Source organism: Bufo gargarizans, chromosome 8 (genome assembly GCF_014858855.1).
Source record: "Bufo gargarizans isolate SCDJY-AF-19 chromosome 8, ASM1485885v1, whole genome shotgun sequence".
In the NCBI taxonomy this organism is placed as follows: domain Eukaryota; kingdom Metazoa; phylum Chordata; class Amphibia; order Anura; family Bufonidae; genus Bufo; species Bufo gargarizans.
The window spans coordinates 45,097,883-45,116,504 of record NC_058087.1 but is presented as its reverse complement, the minus strand read 5'-3'; the positions used below and the strand labels follow the sequence as shown (position 1 = coordinate 45,116,504).

Here is an 18,622-nt window from a genome sequence, read left to right as displayed (position 1 = left end):
TAATGGAAAAAATGTACCGCACACCCAGATGAGGCAGGTTTACTCTGATCTATAGAATGTATCCCATGGCCGTGACCTGTACAAACAGCAGAGCATGACCACAATCTAATACACTGGGGACTAGATTATTCCAGGCGTTAGACATTTTCCACAAGGGTGTTACACCTTATCTCCTGCGTTTTGGCTCACAGTATATGATAATCATTGATCAAACACTGACACGTGAATGCAGCCTTAGGCCTCATGCACATGACAGTGTCCGTTTTGCAGTCCGCAAATAAGGGATGTTGGGCCGTGTACATTCTGCATTTTGCAGAATGGAACGTCCGGCTCTCAATAGAACGGTCCCATCCTTGTCCGTGATATTGACAAGTATAGGACATGTTTTTTTTTATTGCAGAGCCACAGAACAGACGTGCTGTCCGCATCAGACCCGCAAAAAATGCGGCTTGGATGCGGACCTAAACAACGGTCTTGTGCATGAGGCCTTACCCATTTTCCTGGCTGTACTGGCGACGTTCCGTATACACAGGTCATCGCTGCAGCCAATCATTAGCCTCGGAAGTCATGTGACCAGCAAGTGCGCAAAGTGACTGCTAGGAAGATTAAGTCAGCAGTGGGGACGGCAGAAAGAAGCAGGAGACAAAATGGGCAAGTATAGCTCCTTATGCCATTTTAGCACAGGTACAGGGGATGTCTGAGCTCATTTATCCCAGACAACCACTTTAAGGTTAGGGCTAAATGGCAACATGTGCCATGCAGAAAAGTTGTGCAACTTGTCTATAACTTGCAGGCATTGTGATCTATGATGTGACTTTATACCAGAAACCCCAAATCAAACTGATTTTTGTGTGACCTTTGCAGGCTATTGCCTATCGCATCACCACCCCACTGACCACGAACAGATACCATGTTGCAATGAGACATCACAATTTTCACGTTACCATGTAGCCCCAGCGTGTCCGAACAGTTTTTTTTTTTTTTTACGGGATGTCATCCCTGTGCTTTCCGCATCCATGTGTCTGTTTTGAAAAAGGATAGACAATGTCCTATTCTTGGCCGAAAAATGCAGACCATGAATGCACTGAAGTCAACGTGTCAAAAAATAAATAAATAAATAAATAAATAGACGTGACACGGAAGTCAAATTTTACGGATCCGTGTTCTAAAGGGAAAAAAAATAAAAATAAACTAAATTTCCTTCTAGCTTTTCACATACATATGCATTATTCCCCATTTAGATGTACACATAAAGAGCAATAGAGGCACGCAAAAACCCTGTGCACTCCACGTTCACATGGCACAGACAGAACACAAGGAACATTCCACATCACAGCCACCAGATAGCAGTGTTCACCTGGAAATGTAACGGCTTTCTTCAGAAGACTGGCCTGTCTGTAAGTGCTCCCTGGCTAGGCAAAAAGAAATCCAGCAGATGGGAAAATTACCAAAAAATTTAAGGAAAAACTCCTACTGCCCCAGCAGAAACAATAACCGATACCAATCAGCACCTTATGGACCAGCTTTGAACAAGTCTCCATGAAAATGCAAACTAAAAAGGGAACTCAGACATAAAATACATCCCCCAAATATTTCAAATACACAAAAGCGGAGGCAGTGTCATTCCCAAACATCTGGGAAACTGGAGAAGGCAGATGCCTCGACAGAACTTTACGTGCCTCGTCATATGTAAAATAAGATTGGTCAAGTCTTAGGTGTCATCCGCACATTTCTAGGCGTTTTGGATACAGTCTCCTAACTGTGATAATTTTCCATCAATGGGAATTATATAGTCTAATTAGAGAGATAAAAATTACCGTAAAACAGTCTAAGAACTCCAATAATTCTTCCATCTCTACCCTAAAGTCTACAGGTACCTCTACCCCATGAGAAGGCCACCGCTGCCACTGGGCATTTTATACAGGAACTTTCCAAAGACTTCCCTTCTCTTGTAAATTGGGAAAGGCAATGTTTAAAGGGGTATTCCCATCTGGGACATTTATGGCATAGCGCTAGTATAAGCCACGAATGTGAGGTGCAGGTTGCACCCTTGGGACCTGTTCCTATCTCAGGAACTGGGCACCGAAGTGAACCTGAGAGCAAACTGCGCACGAGCCATGTCCTCTCCATTCACTACCACGGTCCTTCCAAAAATTAGCCAAGAAAGTGTGCTCAGCTCTTGACCGAAGTCCCATAGCCGTGAACGTACATCAATTTGGATATTGAGAAGAACAGGCCACTAATAAATTTGTTTCTTAAAGGGTCATTAATAAAAAAAACGCTAGTTCGGAATAGAAGCTCATGTTCAGTAAACACGAGACCAGACAATCCACCTCTTACAGCTCCAGAAACACGATCTGTGTGCTGGCTGCATGTCCTGGGCCGACTACCGATCCCCTGATCCAAATTGACTATCATAGTCATTTAGGATCCATAGAAAATAAGAAAGGAGGGCGGCACTTGCCACTGCTGTAATAGATTCCTTTATTCTTCATACAGAAACAGGTACAAACCATAGGGCCGACTTATTCTAACACAGAACTCAGACGGCCGCTTCGAGCTACCTCGGGCCACTGACCTCATCGCGCAAGTCTGCGCTTCCTTTTAGCGTCACTACCTGTGGTTGTCATGGTGACCTCTGACACTTATTAGGTGGGTTAAAAACAACACACACTATAGGCAAACAATTGGTTAGTACTAAAAAAAACTTTTCATATAAAAACACTCGGGTAATTTCTCTCATTCAGACAGAGGGGACCCATGGCAGACGTCCGAATAATCCATCTAGCTCCCTTTTGTAATAGTTCACGGTGTCCATCTCCACCATCTGACATGCCTGGAACTAACTCAACACCTGCAAACGTGAGGCAATTCGGATCACCCCCATGGGTCTTATGTACAGACGTGGACAAAATTGTTGGTACCCTTTGGTCAATGAAAGAAAAAGTCACAATGGTCACAGAAATAACTTTAATCTGACAAAAGTAATAATAAATTAAAATTCTATAAATGTTAACCAATGAAAGTCAGACATTGTTTTTCAACCATGCTTCAACAGAATTATGTAAAAAAATAAACTCATGAAACAGGCATGGACAAAAATGATGGTACCCCTAGAAAACACAGAACATAATGTGACCAAAGGGACATGTTAATTCAAGGTGTGTCCACTAATTAGCATCACAGGTGTCTACAACCTTGTAATCAGCCATTGGGCCTATATATATGGCTCCAGGTAATCACTGTGTTGTTTGGTGATATGGTGTGTACCACACTCGACATGGACCAGAGGAAGCAAAGGAAAGAGCTGTCTCAAGAGATCAGAAAGAAAATTATAGACAAGCATGTTAAAGGTAAAGGCTATAAGACCATCTCCAAGCAACTAGATGTTCCTGTGAGTACAGTTGCACATATTATTCATAAGTTTAAGATCCATGGGACTGTAGCCAACCTCCCTGGACGTGGCCGCAGGAGGAAAATTGATGACAAATCTAAGAGACGGATAATCCGAATGGTAACAAAAGAGCCTAGAAAGACTTCTAAAGAGATTCAAGGTGAACTTCATGCTCAAGGAACATCAGTGTCAGATCGCACCATCCGTCGTTGTTTGAGCCAAAGTGGACTACATGGGAGACGACCAAGGAGGACACCATTGTTGAAAACGAATCATAAAAAAGCAAGACTGGAATATGCCAAACTACATGTTGACAAGCCACAAAGCTTCTGGGAGAATGTCCTGTGGACAGATGAGACAAAAATCGAAGTTTTTGCCAAGGCACATCAGCTGTATGTTCACAGACGAAAAAATGAAGCATATCAAGAAAAGAACACTGTCCCTACTGTGAAACATGGAGGAGGCTCTGTTATGTTCTGGGGCTGCTTTGCTGCGTCTGGCACAGGGTGTCTTGAATCTGTGCAGGGTACAATGAAATCTCAAGACTATCAAGGAATTCTAGAGAGAAATGTACTAGCCAGTGTCAGAAAGCTTGGTCTCAGTCGCAGGTCATGGGTCTTGCAACAGGACAATGACCCAAAACACACCGCTAAAAACACCCAAGAATGGCTAAGAGGAAAAAATTGGACTATTCTAAAGTGGCCTTCTATGAGCCCTGACCTCAATCCTATTGAGCATCTTTGGAAGGAGCTGAAACATGCAGTCTGGAAAAGGCACCCTTCAAACCGGACACAACTGGAGCAGTTTGCTCATGAGGAGTGGGCCAAAATACCTGCTGAGAGGTGCAGATGTCTCATTGACAGTTACAGGAAGCGTTTGATTGCAGTGATTGCCTCAAAAGGTTGCGCAACAAAATATTAAGTTAGGGGTACCATCATTTTTGTCCATGCCTGTTTCATGAGTTTATTTTTTTACATAATTCTGTTGAAGCATGGTTGAAAAACAATGTCTGACTTTCATTGGTTAACATTTATAGAATTTTAATTTATTATTACTTTTGTCAGATTAAAGTTATTTCTGTGACCATTGTGACTTTTTCTTTCATTGACCAAAGGGTACCAACAATTTTGTCCACGTCTGTACATGATTGATTAACCTGGGACATCCCTTCCCTGTTTTTACCGAATTAATATGCTCTCTAAACCTTTCATATAGGGGTCTAATTGTTTTGCCTATATAAAAAGGCCCCACAGCGGCATAGCCCTAAATGTACTACATAGCTACTTCTGCAATATGAGCAATTGCCACATCTGTAATTCCCTCGGGGTCTTTTATCTGTTAACCAGTTGCTTGCTCTCCTTACACTAAGACGACCTCTCACCAATCTCTTATGTGGCACTTCCTAAAGGTTAAAAGTGGTTTATTGCATAGTCTCCAAAACTCTCCTCATTTCTTAGTACGTCCCAGTTGCTCTGAATTACATGTCTGATCAGCTCCGCTGCTGGACTAAATGTAAAGAAACACTAACCTACCCTCACTTTTTTCATTGCTTCTATTATTTCCACAGTTTTTTTTAAATAAAATTATCCTGTGTAAATTGATCCACTTTGCCCATGGCCATCTCTACGCTTATTTCCGGATACCCTCTTCTAAGTAACCCGTCTTTTAACCCTATGGCTTGCTTCATATACCCCTCTTTGGTGTTAATTCTTTTCAGCCTAGGAAATTGGCCATAGGGAACAGATTTTTAAACGCCAGGCGGATGGAAACTGTCACGATGTAATGGAGAATTGGTGGCAGTGGGTTTTTGATAGCTCTCAGTGTTAAGAATCCCATCCCTCACAGCGATTTGTGAACCTTTGGCACAAAATACCAAGTCGGCTTCTTAGGTCGTTCCGGTATCAACTTAATGTTGCTAGGGAGAAAGTCTGAACTATTACTAAAGGAAGCTAGATGGATTATTCGGACGTCTGTCATGGGTCCCCTCCTTCTGAATGAGAGAAAGGACCCAAGTGTTTTTATATGAAATGGTTTTACCTAACTAATTGTTTGCCTATAGTGTATGTTGTTTTTAACCCACCTAATAAGCGTCAGAGGTCACCATGACGACCACAGGTAGTGACGCTAAAAGGAAGCGCAGACTTGCACGATGAGGTCAGTGGCCCGAGGAAGCACGGTAGCGCTAAACGGCCTGCGGTGCTCTGTGATGGAATAAGTCGGCCCCAGCCCTATGGTTTGTACCCGTTTCTGTATGAAGAATAAAGGAATAGATTACAGCAGTGGTGCGTGCCGCCCTCCTTTCTTTACTTACTTTCTATGGATTTCATGCACTTGTATTATGGACTGAGCACCACGCATGCTGTGCATATGACAAGGCACTTAGGTAGCCATTACCTGTGGGGGAGACATTGAGCAGTGGCACCCCGATTTACACTTTCTATGGATTGTAATAGTAATTTAGGGTCCATTCACACATCCGTAGTGTATTGTGGATCCGCAATACACCTGGCCGGCAACCCCTTGGAACTGCCTATTCTTGTCCGCAATTGCGGAGAATAGGACTTGTTCTATTTTTTTCTGAAGCCGCGGACCGGAAGCGCACTTCGGAAATGCGGATACCACACACTGTGCTGTCCACATCCATTCCTGCCCTATAGAGAATGAATGGGTGCCCAATTGTGGTTTGGTTAATAAAGGTCAAAAAGAAGACCAATGACATACTCCTACTGCTGTGCTCGGGGGGGTGGGGGTGGTGTTAGGTTTGGGTGTTCTATTTGACTTGTGGTATAATGCCATTATTTTCTTTGGAATGTCCATGCTTTTGCACTATGCACTAAAATAAAAAACTCAATAAAAATGATCTAACAAAACACACACACACACCTCTTCGAAAACCTCTTTAAGTCTATAAATCATTAGATTACATGGCACAGTAGATATCAGAGCATGGATAGGACCCCAATCAGTTTTACATCAAATACAAGGAACCAGATCTCAATGACTGATACATACAGCAGCAGGCCATACATAGATCTTTACCCCAAGTTCAGACCTGAGCGTTTTACAGCGCGTTCCTACGCGCTGTAAAACGCTCAACACGGAGAAACCAATGATTCCCTATGGGAATGGTTCTCACCTGGGCGTTTTACAGCGCGTACGATCGCGCTGTAAAACGCCCGACGCTCAAACAAGTTCTTGAGCTTTTTTTGGGGCGTTTGTCGCGCGTTCCCACACACAGATATTCGGGAACGCACGACAATGTGTGAACGCCTGTCTCTGTATGCGCGATTGTAAACGCCCGTACAATAGCGCATACAGAGCGCTCGTTTCAGAACGCTCAGGTCTGAACCCCCTGTTAGAGAAGCGACATGAACAGCCAGTGTACTGCACCTGCTGCTGATGGTGTGTGGCGCTCATTATAGCACTATGTTCTTAAGAGTCAATAACTTAAAAAAATATATATTAAAAAAATTGCAGACTTTTTACGTAGATCCCATTGTGCTCTGTGTAGGTTTATTTTCAAGCCTATGACATCAACACGTTTTCACCACTTTTTCGGCAATATATTTAAAAAAGGAAATGTATGCTTATCTAATGCTGCAAGGAACACATGGCATTGAGTGACCAAACCCATAGGAAAACAAGTGACATTTACAGTTTCTGGAAAAATTAAATACACAGAAATAAGTGAGAAGTCTTCCTTTGTTTAAAAGTCGGCTACCAACCTAAACTTCTGTTTCCTGTCACCAATGCCCTCATCATTTTTACAGCAACAACTTGAGGACAAAAGCGAGCTTTTCCCAAAGAAGTGCAATAAAAACAACCACCAAGACAAAAAACAAAACAAAAATTTTTTTTTACACACAAACACATCCAATAACCACCGAGAAGAAAAAACAGTCAGTGTGGAACAAGAACGCTGGTGACAAACAGGCAATTATGGACTGGACGAGAATGTATTTTTACAGTCGACATGCCCATAAACTAAACACAATTATCAGTCTGCATATAAGGCCGAATGTTCCGCGACCGAGAGCGGTCCGTGGTAACACGGCCTGGATTCCTGTTCAGAGCAGGAGCGCACGGCGTCATTGGTTGCTATGACGCCGTGCGATTAATGCCGCCACTGCACACTACAGTAATACACTATACGAGTGTATTAATATAGTGCAGCAGCGGCATGAAGCGCACAGCTGCATGAAGCGCACGGCGTCATAGCAACCAATGACGCCGTGCGCTCCTGCTCTGAACAGGAATCCAGCCCGGCACACCACGGACCAATCTCGGCCGCGGAACACGGCCGTGTGGATTCGGCCTAAGGCCTCATGCACACGACCGTTGTGTGCATCCGTGGCCGTTGTGCCGTTTTCCGTTTTTTTCCACGGACCCATTGACTTTCAATGGGTCTGTGGAAAAATCTGAAAATGCACCGTTTGGCAGCCGCATCCGTGATCCGTGTTTCCTGGCCGTGAAAAAAATAGGACCTGTCCTATTTTTTTCACGGCCAACGGTTCACGGACCCATTCAAGTCAATGGGTCCGTGAAAAATCACGGATGCACACAAGATTGGCATCCGTGTCCGTGATCCGTGTCCGTTTTTTCCCATCATTTCAATGGCAAACTTGCCTTAGATTTTTTTTTTTTTCATTTTTCATGTCCGTGGATCCTCCAAAAAACAAGGAAGACCCACGGACGAAAAAACGGTCACGGATCACGGACCTACGGACCCCGTTTTTGCGGACCTTAAAAAAAAACGGTCGTGTGCATGAGGCCTAATGCACACAGAGGCCCGTTCACACATGTGGAATTTGAGGAGTATTCTTTGCCTAAATAGTCAAACCCACTACAGTTCTACATCCAATACAAGCGAGCGAGGCATTTTATAGCCTCTTCACGTGCAGCAGAAAAAACATCTGCACAGATCATGTTCATTCTTCAGAGATTTGGCATGGAAAAGCCATGGAACAAACCCCCACACATCTGTGATGGAAGTCGAAGTGTCAGCCTCAGATTCTCATGTAAATACAAGACAGTTCTGCCACGTGTGAACATAGCCTTAAGGCCTCTTTCACACAGGCGTCATGTTTTTTGCCCAGATAAGAGGCAGGTGCGTTGCGGGAAATGCGCGAGTACAAAACATTGTAATGCGTTTTGCACTCGCGTGAGAAAAATCGGCATGTTTTGTACCCGAACTTCTTCACAGAAGTTCGGGTTAGGTGCTGGGTAGATTGCCATTTTCCCTTATAACATGGTTACAAGGGAAAATAATAGCATTCTTAATACAGAATGCATAGTACGATAGCCCTGGAGGGGTTAAAATAAAATAAAATTTTACTCGCCTTATTCCACTTGCTCGCGCAGCCCGGCTTCTCTTCTGTCTTCTTTTTTGCTGTGTGCAGGAAAAGGACCTGTGGTGACGTCACTCCCATCATCACATGGTCCATCACCAAATACCGTAAAATGGACTGAACTGAAGACATCCTGATGCATACTGAACGGAATGCTCTCTATTCAGAATGCATTGGGACAAAACTGAAGCATTTTTTTTCCGGTATTGAGCCCCTAGGACGGAATTTAATACCGGAAAACTTTAACGCAAGTGTGAAAGTACCCTAAAGGCAGAAACAAATGCAACGGACACCTCCTCAAAGTGTTCAGAAGTAACTAAAAGTAGAGAAACACTCCAACCAACATGTATAAGGAAAAATACAAAGAAGCTCACTTCTCACAAACATGCAAGTTGAACAACAAAACAAACTCCCAAAGAGAAGCAACATGGCTACCTGGTAAATCAGTGATGTGACAATGTTACTTGTCAACATGATTCATTTACAAAGTTTTCGATAATGGAATAGGTCAAAATGTACAAAGACACACACACAGTCTTGAGGATTAACTCACACAAGCAACTTGGGCAATAGCCAGTTATGTTCACGGTGTATAGATACTGCCATTCCCTTCTTACCTCAGAAAACCCCCTGGTGTTTTATTTTTGATTGCCTCTCTGAACAATAACCTAATGGGCCCTTAATGGATGGTTTGCACAACAGTAGGAATCACTCCACCGCCTGAGCGCAAAAGTAGCGTGCAACTGAGCATGTGTGACCATCTGCAGAGGCCGTATTATGTGGACATTGAGGGATCCTGCATAGCTACAGACAGGAACTTTTCTTAAATCATTTGAAAAGAATGGTTAGTACAATCTACCTTGACATGGCATTGGCTGCCCACCCACTGCAGTATACAAGTCAAACTTCTTACCCTCACCCATGAAATTCTTCACAGTCCAGCATGCCCTACATCTTGCCTCATCTCTAGTTACCACCCTGCTCATGCTCTCCATTCTGCCAATGAGGCAAGACAGGCACCCTCCATAACCCAAACTTCCCTCTCCAATCTCCAAGACTTGCCTCAAGCTGCACCAATTCTCTGAAATGCGCTACCCCAATTAGGTTACCCCAAAGTAGCCATTTTTGCAGTCCATAAAACATGGTTACCGGATGTGTGTTTTCTATATTTTCAGGATCGGCACGTCCAGCCCTCTATTAGAGTGGCCTATTCTTGTCTGCAAAATGGACAATAGGACATGTTCTATTTTCTTTGCGGAGCCGAAGAACGGACATGCCGATGTGGACGGCGGCTCCATTGAAATGAATGGTTCCGCATATGATCCACAAAAAATGCAGATCGGACGTGGACCAAAAACTACAGTTCTGTGCATGAGCCCTTTAAAAGGAATCTGTCACCAGGATCTTGGACTATTATCTGCAGTAAGACCTGAATAGTAATATAGCCAAAGAGTGCAAATTACAGGGTTTTTTTTTTCTACAGCCCCCGTTCAGCCACTGTCCGTATTTAAAGCTGTACTGACATATATTGTCAGGGTTGCTATGAATGCACACAGGAGTCCTTTCCATTAGGTTAGGGCTGCACAGCAGTCCGGACCGGGTATTTCAGCACAGCTTTGAGCACTAACAATGGGGGGTATGGGGCAGCAAGAAAACACAATCTGGACTTCTTAGCTTTAGTACTACTACTGTAATAGTCCAAGATCCTGGTGAGAGTTTTCCTTTAACACCCAATAGCCACAGTTTTAGGTGTGCTCTTAAAAAAAAAAAAACATCTGTCTATGCCCATCACATTCCCTAAGGACACTTCTCAAGGCACCCCCTCTACATGATTCCTCTGAACCCAATCACTTTACCGATCAATAACCCCCACACTCCACGTGCTTCATATCTGTACAGAGACGCTGGCAGGTGACTGGTTAATGCAGCTTTAGGCGCATCACCATACTTTAATCTGCCAAATATGGGGAAAGAGATACAGGTCCATTCAGTTCAATGGGGGCAGCACACTATGCACTGTTCGCAGCTGCAAGTCCTTGCTACCAAAATATATAAAATAAAAAAAATAGAACATGTCCTGTCCTGTTTTGTTGACAAAAATAGAGTTTTTGACAATTCAGCCCAGGGAACCTGCGTGATGCACACAAGCGGTATCTGTATTTTGTGAATCTCCGATTTGTACACCGCAAAATATAAAGTCGTGTGCATGATGTCTTATGTTTACTACCTTTTTTTTTTTTTATTTATAAAAAGATGGTCGCCCTACTGTACAAAAAACAAAAATAAAAAAATAACACATGTACTCTTTTGTGCCAGCCTCATTTCCTCATAGATTGCAAGCTCTTGGGAGCAGGATCCTCGATCCAATTTTTGCTGCGATTGTTACACTGTCTGATTCTGCCCGCACATGTACTGTCTGAATTGTACAGTTCTGCGGTATATGTTGGAGCTACATAAGATTATCCGGAAATATTTAATCACGAGACAACCACTTGGGACGGGCATCAGATTGTCACATAACTGACCCTATAAAGCGTGACCAAAATTCTCTAGAAATACAGAGAGTTCCTCATTCCTCAGCTGAATGGAGGAGAGAAACGGAAGGCATGTGCGGGGGACACTCTGCATACTAAGCACTTTCACAGACATTGGTTTCGTCAGGTTTAGTATACATGGAAACCGTATGTATTTCATCTCCAGCAGAATGCAGAGTCGGCACTAATTCCTGTTATTTGGCGAGGTTGCATCACGTCCACACAAAAGGTCTACAACTCTCAGCATTTTTAAATACACCTACATCCATCGAGAGAAGATCTTTCCAAAACCAGAGACACTAACTATTAAAAACACCCACAAAAGAAAACAAAATATACATTATAATTATATACACTACACTAAAGGGCATCTGTCAGTAGATTTGTCCCTATGACACTGGCTGACCTGTTACATGTGCGCTTGACAGCTGAAGGAATCTGTGTTGGACCCATGTTCATATGTGCCAGAGAAAGACCATGGTTTAATATATGCAAATGAGGCTCTAGGAGCAATGGGGGCATTACCTTTACTCCTAAAGGCTCTGCTCTCTCAGGCCACTGACGCACCCTCTGCAGGCTATGAAAAAAGAAACGCCCCCGTAACTCCTAGACGCTCATTTGCATATATTAAACCATGATTTTTCTCGGCAATGCGGGCACATATGAACATGGGACTAACACAGGTGCCTTTAGCTGCCAAGTGCACATAGTAACAGGTCGGCCAGTGTCATAGGTACAAATAGACTAGCACAGACTCCTACAGCTTGCTGCGCCCAGGTGCAGATCGCACAAATGTCCAAGATGCAAGAAACCACCTGAGGTTTTGCAGTCCAACCCCTAGGCTTCTACTTGGGTATCAATGGTCAAGACTTCACTCAAGTAATAAACAGATGAACAAACAGTAACTAAGGGTATTTTCAATTCACACTAGTGTTTTTTTTTTTTTTCTCCCGGCATCGAGTGCCGTCCTAGGGGCTCTATACCGGAAAATAACTGATCAGTTTTATCCTAATGCATTCTGAATGGAGAGTAATCCGTTAAGGATGCATCAGGATGTCTTCAGTTCAGTCTTTTTGACTTTTCAGGACGGAGATAATACCGCAGCATGCTACGGGTTTATCTCAGTCCCAAACACTTGCCGGACATTTTTCTTCTTCTATTGACATGCATTAATGCCGGATCCAGCCCCAGGTGTTCCGGCAAAACGGATCGGGCATTGCGGTCTGCGCATGCTCAGACTGCAAAAAATGCCGGATCGTTTTTTTCTCTGATGACACCGGAGAGACGGATCCGGCATTTTAATGCATTTGTCGTACAGATCAGGATCCTGATCCGTATGACATATACCATCAGTTTGCATGCGTTTTGACGGATCCTGGCAGGTAGTTCCGGCGACAGAACTGCCTGCCGGAATCCTTTGCCACAAGTGTGATAGTAGCCTTAATAGAATTGAAAAGCTCAAACAATAAAAAGGCTCAGCATCACTTCTATAAAGTAGCTATTGTGCATTAGATTTTCTTTGCCCTTTAGACATTTTTTCCTTGCCACAACTGCGTAGGAGGTGTTCTAGGTCAGTCGCTGTTTGCTTACTCTCCTTACACAAGCATATAATCAGGGTGATCCTGTCTAGGTACAGCTGAGAGATCTAGTCATCAGTTTTATTGCACCATGCAACAAAAGTTTTTAATTAACGCGGCAGGTAGTCTGGCCTCCAGTACATGCCAGTGACTGAAACGGAGGCGGCTGTAAAAATGTGAATCTACACTGCCCAGAACACACATGTCCAGGAAAGCACCAGCATGAAAATACAGTTTCCAGGGCAATTTCTGCTAAGTCTGCATTGCCGCAAATCATTTTTTATCAAAAACCCAGGGGTTCTCCAATGCCCTCAAATTTGTGGCCAACAGGCTCTTGTAGGGTCTAAAATAACTCTGCACCTTATGGATGCCCTGTAACCGGGGTCCATTGCTGTTCTCTGTAACCTAGCCTCCCACCTATGACAGCTCCACATGGACATGCTGCACCTGTGACCTCAGTGGTGTCTGCTGCATCATTGCAGGAGGCCAAGAGACAGACGCCGGCCGGAAATCCAGCAAGGGATCAGCAAGATCCATTTTACACTACTTTCACATCAGCGTTTTTAATTCAGGTTTTGAGATGCATTCCGTTCTCATACCAGAGAGCATCCTGCAGTTTGCTTTCCGTCCCGAGATGCGTAGAAAGACTGATCCGGCATGACCCACAATGCAAGTCAATGGAGTTCATGACGGATCCATCTTGGCTATGTTAAAGATAATACAACCGGATCCGTACATAACGGATGCAGATTGTTGTATTATTAGTAACGGAAGAGTTTTTGCTGAACCCTGCCGGATCCAGCAAAAACGCAAGTGTGAACTTTCACATCAAGTTCCGTTATTGAGATCCGTCATAGGATCTCAATAGCGGATGAAAACGCTTTAGTTTTGTCCCTATTCATTGTCAATGGGAACAAAACTGAACGAAACGGAGTGCACAAGAATGCATAGCAAGACTGAGCCGTCATGACTGGAGAATGGAGATGGATCAGTTATCTCGGACACAATAGAAATGGCTATCTTAAAGATAATACAACCCGATCAGTTTATAATGGATGCAGACTGTTGTATTATCATCATGGCGGATCCAGCAAAAACGCTAGTGTGAAAGTAGCCCAAGTCAATGGTGCCTGATCAATTTTTTTGTATTTAATACAACTGGATCCAGCCAAAACTGAGCCATCAGGATGTATTAAATGGAACGGATCCTTTTAATTCAGGTTTTTAGATTCTCTGCCGGATCTCAAAACCTGAATAAAAAAAAGCAGATGTGAAAGTAGTAGTTTGTTATTTTTACACCATCCTGAGCTTTTGATCTAAAACTTTAAAGGGACTGGACAACCCCTTTAAAGAGGATTCTAGTTCTGGACTGAATAGCATTTTCATATAGTCCCCACATGTGAGGGGTAGTTGAATAGCGGATATAACCAAAATGTTACTAGTTTATACACAGCTCATTCACTGCAGCCATCCGCTGAGGACAAATCCTCAGAGGCAGGCAGCCAGCGTGCTTACAAATTCTCAACTGGCATCTTACTTTTTGATCTTTCTGTATAGACTTCAACAGGTTATACCATAAAGGTCTGAATGGTGGAAGCCCTACCACTGGGGGCGCTGTTCCTATTCTTGCAGCTTTCACTCGGCTTCTTCCAGTCACTCCTCACAGAATTCAATGAAGGCTGCAGCACTCTGCACAATCACTCGTCCTTTTCTCCTACTCCAGTAGCAGGAGGCCGACGTTCTGCCGATGGGACTCACGGCATATGACGTAAAAAAATTAGACATAAAAACGTTCTTTAAAAAAAAATAAAAAAATAAAAAATATATTTTTTTTAAAGAAAAAGGTAGCTTGCATGAACACGCTTCTCTTGCTAGAGGCAAGTATCCCTGAGATGCACATGAGATCCCCAGCTTGCTACAATCCCAGCTTACAGGATGTGAATAAAGCTTGGTCTGACCCTCGCTGTACTGCTATGTGCACCGACCAGCGCACTCTTGGTTTGTAGTTTCCTAGAGCCGTTCTCCAATTACATGAAGTGCACCCTTCACTCAAGTGCTTAACATTTAACGAGAGATAATGTCCCAGAAAACAGAAGCTAAACTTACCACAATTATGAAACAGTCTCACTTGTGCTTTTTTAGGAAGGGCGGAGTATTGGCAAGTACAGATAAGAGCCGAGACAGAAGGAGAACAATGCCCAGAACTAAGGGGGAGGGAGACAAGTGGGTGGCAGCGGGCGATAAGCAATTCATACCCACAAGGATATCATTTCCACCCACACACATGTGCCGGATCAAATTAAAATGTCAAAGGCTACGTTCACATGTCCAGTTACCAGACCCGGCATTGCTGAATACTGCAGTTTACCTCTGGACCCCGGAGACTATAATGGGATCCCGCTGCTTTTCGGCATGAGTGCTGGGTTTTGGCCGGACAAAAACCAGTTCATGCAACGGCTTTTGTCTGGTAAAAACCTGGCATTCATGGAGGAAACTGCCGGATCATAGTAGTCAATGGGGTCTGGCAGTGAACGGCAGTATTCGACAATGCCAGATCTGGTTAACTGTCAGACTGTTCTATGATGGAACAACCTGCCGGAGATGTGAATGTAGCCTAACCAAGGTGATAATCCTGCAGAGAAAAAAGGGTTGTTAACCCTTTGCTAAAATGATGGCTTATCCTCTGGAAAGACCATCACTAGCTGATCGGTGGGGATCAGAGACCATGCAGCCCTATGATCAGCTGTTCTGCGCAGCTGGAGCTACAGAGCAATGTCACCATTGTAATGGACAGATCTCGCCCTCTGCATTGTAGAGGGTAAAATCTGCAGTGAGGATACGTGGCGGAAAATTGACATGCTGAAGATTTAAAATGCCAATGGTCAAATTATGCTGCAGATGTGTATTCGGACTGTGTCGATGAGATATAGAATAAATAAATATATATATATATATATATATATATATATATATATATATATATATATATATATATATATATATATATACACACACACACTATCTATATCTCATCCACACAGTCCGAATACACATCTATATGCATGCTTGGTGATTAAAGTTTCTTTTACTTCTTCACGACTTGGATGTGCTGCTGGAGTTCATTCATTCTATATCGTTTGGAGGTGGATCGTCGACTCAGCCGCTGGCACTCCGTCCGTACTGTTCAGACAGTGGTGCTGCCCACATTCCTGTGTGTGTGTGTGTGTGTGTGTTATATATATATATATATATATATACACACACACACACACACGATCAGCTGTTTGAGAAGGCAATGCGGCTAAGCACGATACCATTTACAGCTGCTATTCAATGTATGGCACTGTGCTTTGTGAGCACAGGAGCGCCCCTGCCTTCTCAAAACAGCTGAACAGAGTGGGTTCCGGGTGTCGGACCCCCACCGATCAGATACTGATGACCTTTAACACTACACGCAACAAGCATAAAGCATGTAACAACATGCACTCAAACCCTTAGGATTATAGTTTAATCTTATCTACGCAGAAGTCAATGTGCCATCCTCTGCCATTCTACCTTTGCCTCACTGGCTTGTCAGTTGTCAGAGCTGATAGTTGTGCTGAATCATTTACTACAGTGAGATGATGACACGCTCTGCAGATCACTGACCAAAGGATCATTCACTCGCTAAGTGTAGGCTTACACCTCCATTTAACTGATCTGGCTGTTTCACCAAATCCAGCCTAGCTGGACACTGCCGTTCACTTCCGAACTCTATTAACCGTAATGGGATCTGGCCACGAGTGCCGAGTTTAAGCTGGACAAAAGCTGCCACATACTCTGAGCCACGTTGATTTCTGCATTCATTTGAACCTGAAAAGGTTAGATGAAAAGGCAAATGAAGATAAAATGTGGCCTCGTCAGGATCCCAACGGGGAAAGGATGGCGCAGAAATGCCACTTGTGACAAAATTTGTTTTAAGTGGCATTCCAAAAGTCACAAACATGGGGTTTGCGACTTTTTTCCAACGCAAAGAGATAAATCTTTCCAATGGAGGAAAGGCGGAGAAAAAAAATAAAAAAATACATATAGGTATGCTCTACAGTCCACTGGCAGTAGTTTAATAGGTGAAAGAGCTGACAGACTCCTTTCTAAAGGGGTTGGCTAGTATCCTACCCTGTATCCTCAGGATAGTTACATTACCAGCTAAGTGAATAGGACGGAGGACCTGCAATTACACCCACTCACCGCTGCGAAGTCGATGGCGAGCAGGTTAACAGTAAAGAGAAAGCAGCGCTGCGTTCTTTCTAAACAGCTGATCAGCAAAGTGCCTGGAGTCAGACCCCCCGTCGATCTGATATTGATGATGTATCCTGAGGATAGTTAATCAATATAACAAACCGGCCAACCCTTTAAATTTTATGTAACAAAAAAACAAAACAAAAAAAAATTAAAAAATAATATTAACGCATACCTCTTCCAGCTCAAAAGATTCTTTATCCTGCTTTAGAAGGCCCGATATGGAAGGGTTTGTCAAACACAGTTCCCTCTCTGGTGTAGAAGTAGATGGATTTTTTTCTGGTAGGTAGTGCTCACAATCCTGATCAGTAGATACACTCAAATCCTTATTAGTAGGGGAGCCCACAATAGAGATATCACATTCATTTAGGTCTGTTGAAGGCCGTTCCTCTCCATTGGTGCTGGAATGAGCCAACATCTCTGAAACACCATTTTCCTTCGGAAGGACAGACACATCAAGACAACCGGTGTCGTTGGCTGAAGAATTAGGCACTTCCTCTTTAACTGTAGCAAGAGGTTTGAAAGGTTTCAGTACTTTCTGATCACTTTTACGCGATTCATCGTCGTTACCAGTTTCATTGGGTCCTTTGTCTTCCAGAGACTGAGAAGTATTGTTAGTTTCTCCTAAGGGTCGTGGCCCACATAAATTAAGTTTCGATAGTGTCTCCATGAGACGAGCTGCAGTCTGACTAGAAGACCTAGTAAGAGGTGCTGGTTTGGATTCACTAGTAGTAGTTAAAGATTTAGAGCTGCCGATTTGTTGGAGTGGAGTTCCAGAAACTTGAGAGTACAATGACGAAAAAGCGTTTGCAACCTCAGTGAGGACTTTAATTTGACGAAAACGACCTGTTGGAGAAAGAAAGATTAACAGAAAATCTCAATTTATGTAAAGATACCATGATTAAAAAATAAAAAATAAAATATGTGTGTGTATATACAACACATGCATATATATATACACACACACACACACACACACACACACACACACACACACACACACACACACACACACACACACACACACACACACACACACACACACACTGCATGAAACAGCAACCATGTACAATTTTCTTCTGTGGACTGTCACCATACAGAAATCCACTGTAAAAACAATCTGCATAAATTGCAGATTTAATCCTTTCCTGCACAATGCCTTAAATATATGACATAGCAAACTGAAGGTTAGTACACAATGACGTACATTAACGGGCAGAGATGGCTGTGGCTCAGGAACTGAGCAGCAACCATCAACAGTGGGAGTCAGCTGTAACTGTACAGCCAATACCCTGCGGCAACGGCCAATATCAGTGCTAGCGCCGATCCTGGACATTTAAACCATTAGATGGAGGTTACAAAGGGAGCAAATCAGGCACATTGCGATGTGACGGCTGCTATGGCAGCTGGAGGCCTTACAAAGGCCTCCAAATCTGCCATGTAACTAAAGCCTATCAGGCCCTGCCAGAAACAGGGTCTGGAAAGCGAAGC

General features: G+C 43.4%; 1 protein-coding gene across 1 annotated transcript in view; it reads right to left on the bottom strand.

Annotated features, from left to right (window-relative positions):
* ITPRID2 (ITPR interacting domain containing 2) overlaps positions 1 to 18,622 on the bottom strand; it is a 72,147-nt gene that overhangs the window by 18,453 nt on the left and 35,072 nt on the right. Inside the window, 1 exon segment of the mRNA XM_044303653.1 lies at positions 17,307 to 17,977. Coding sequence (XP_044159588.1) covers positions 17,307 to 17,977 — 671 coding nt within the window.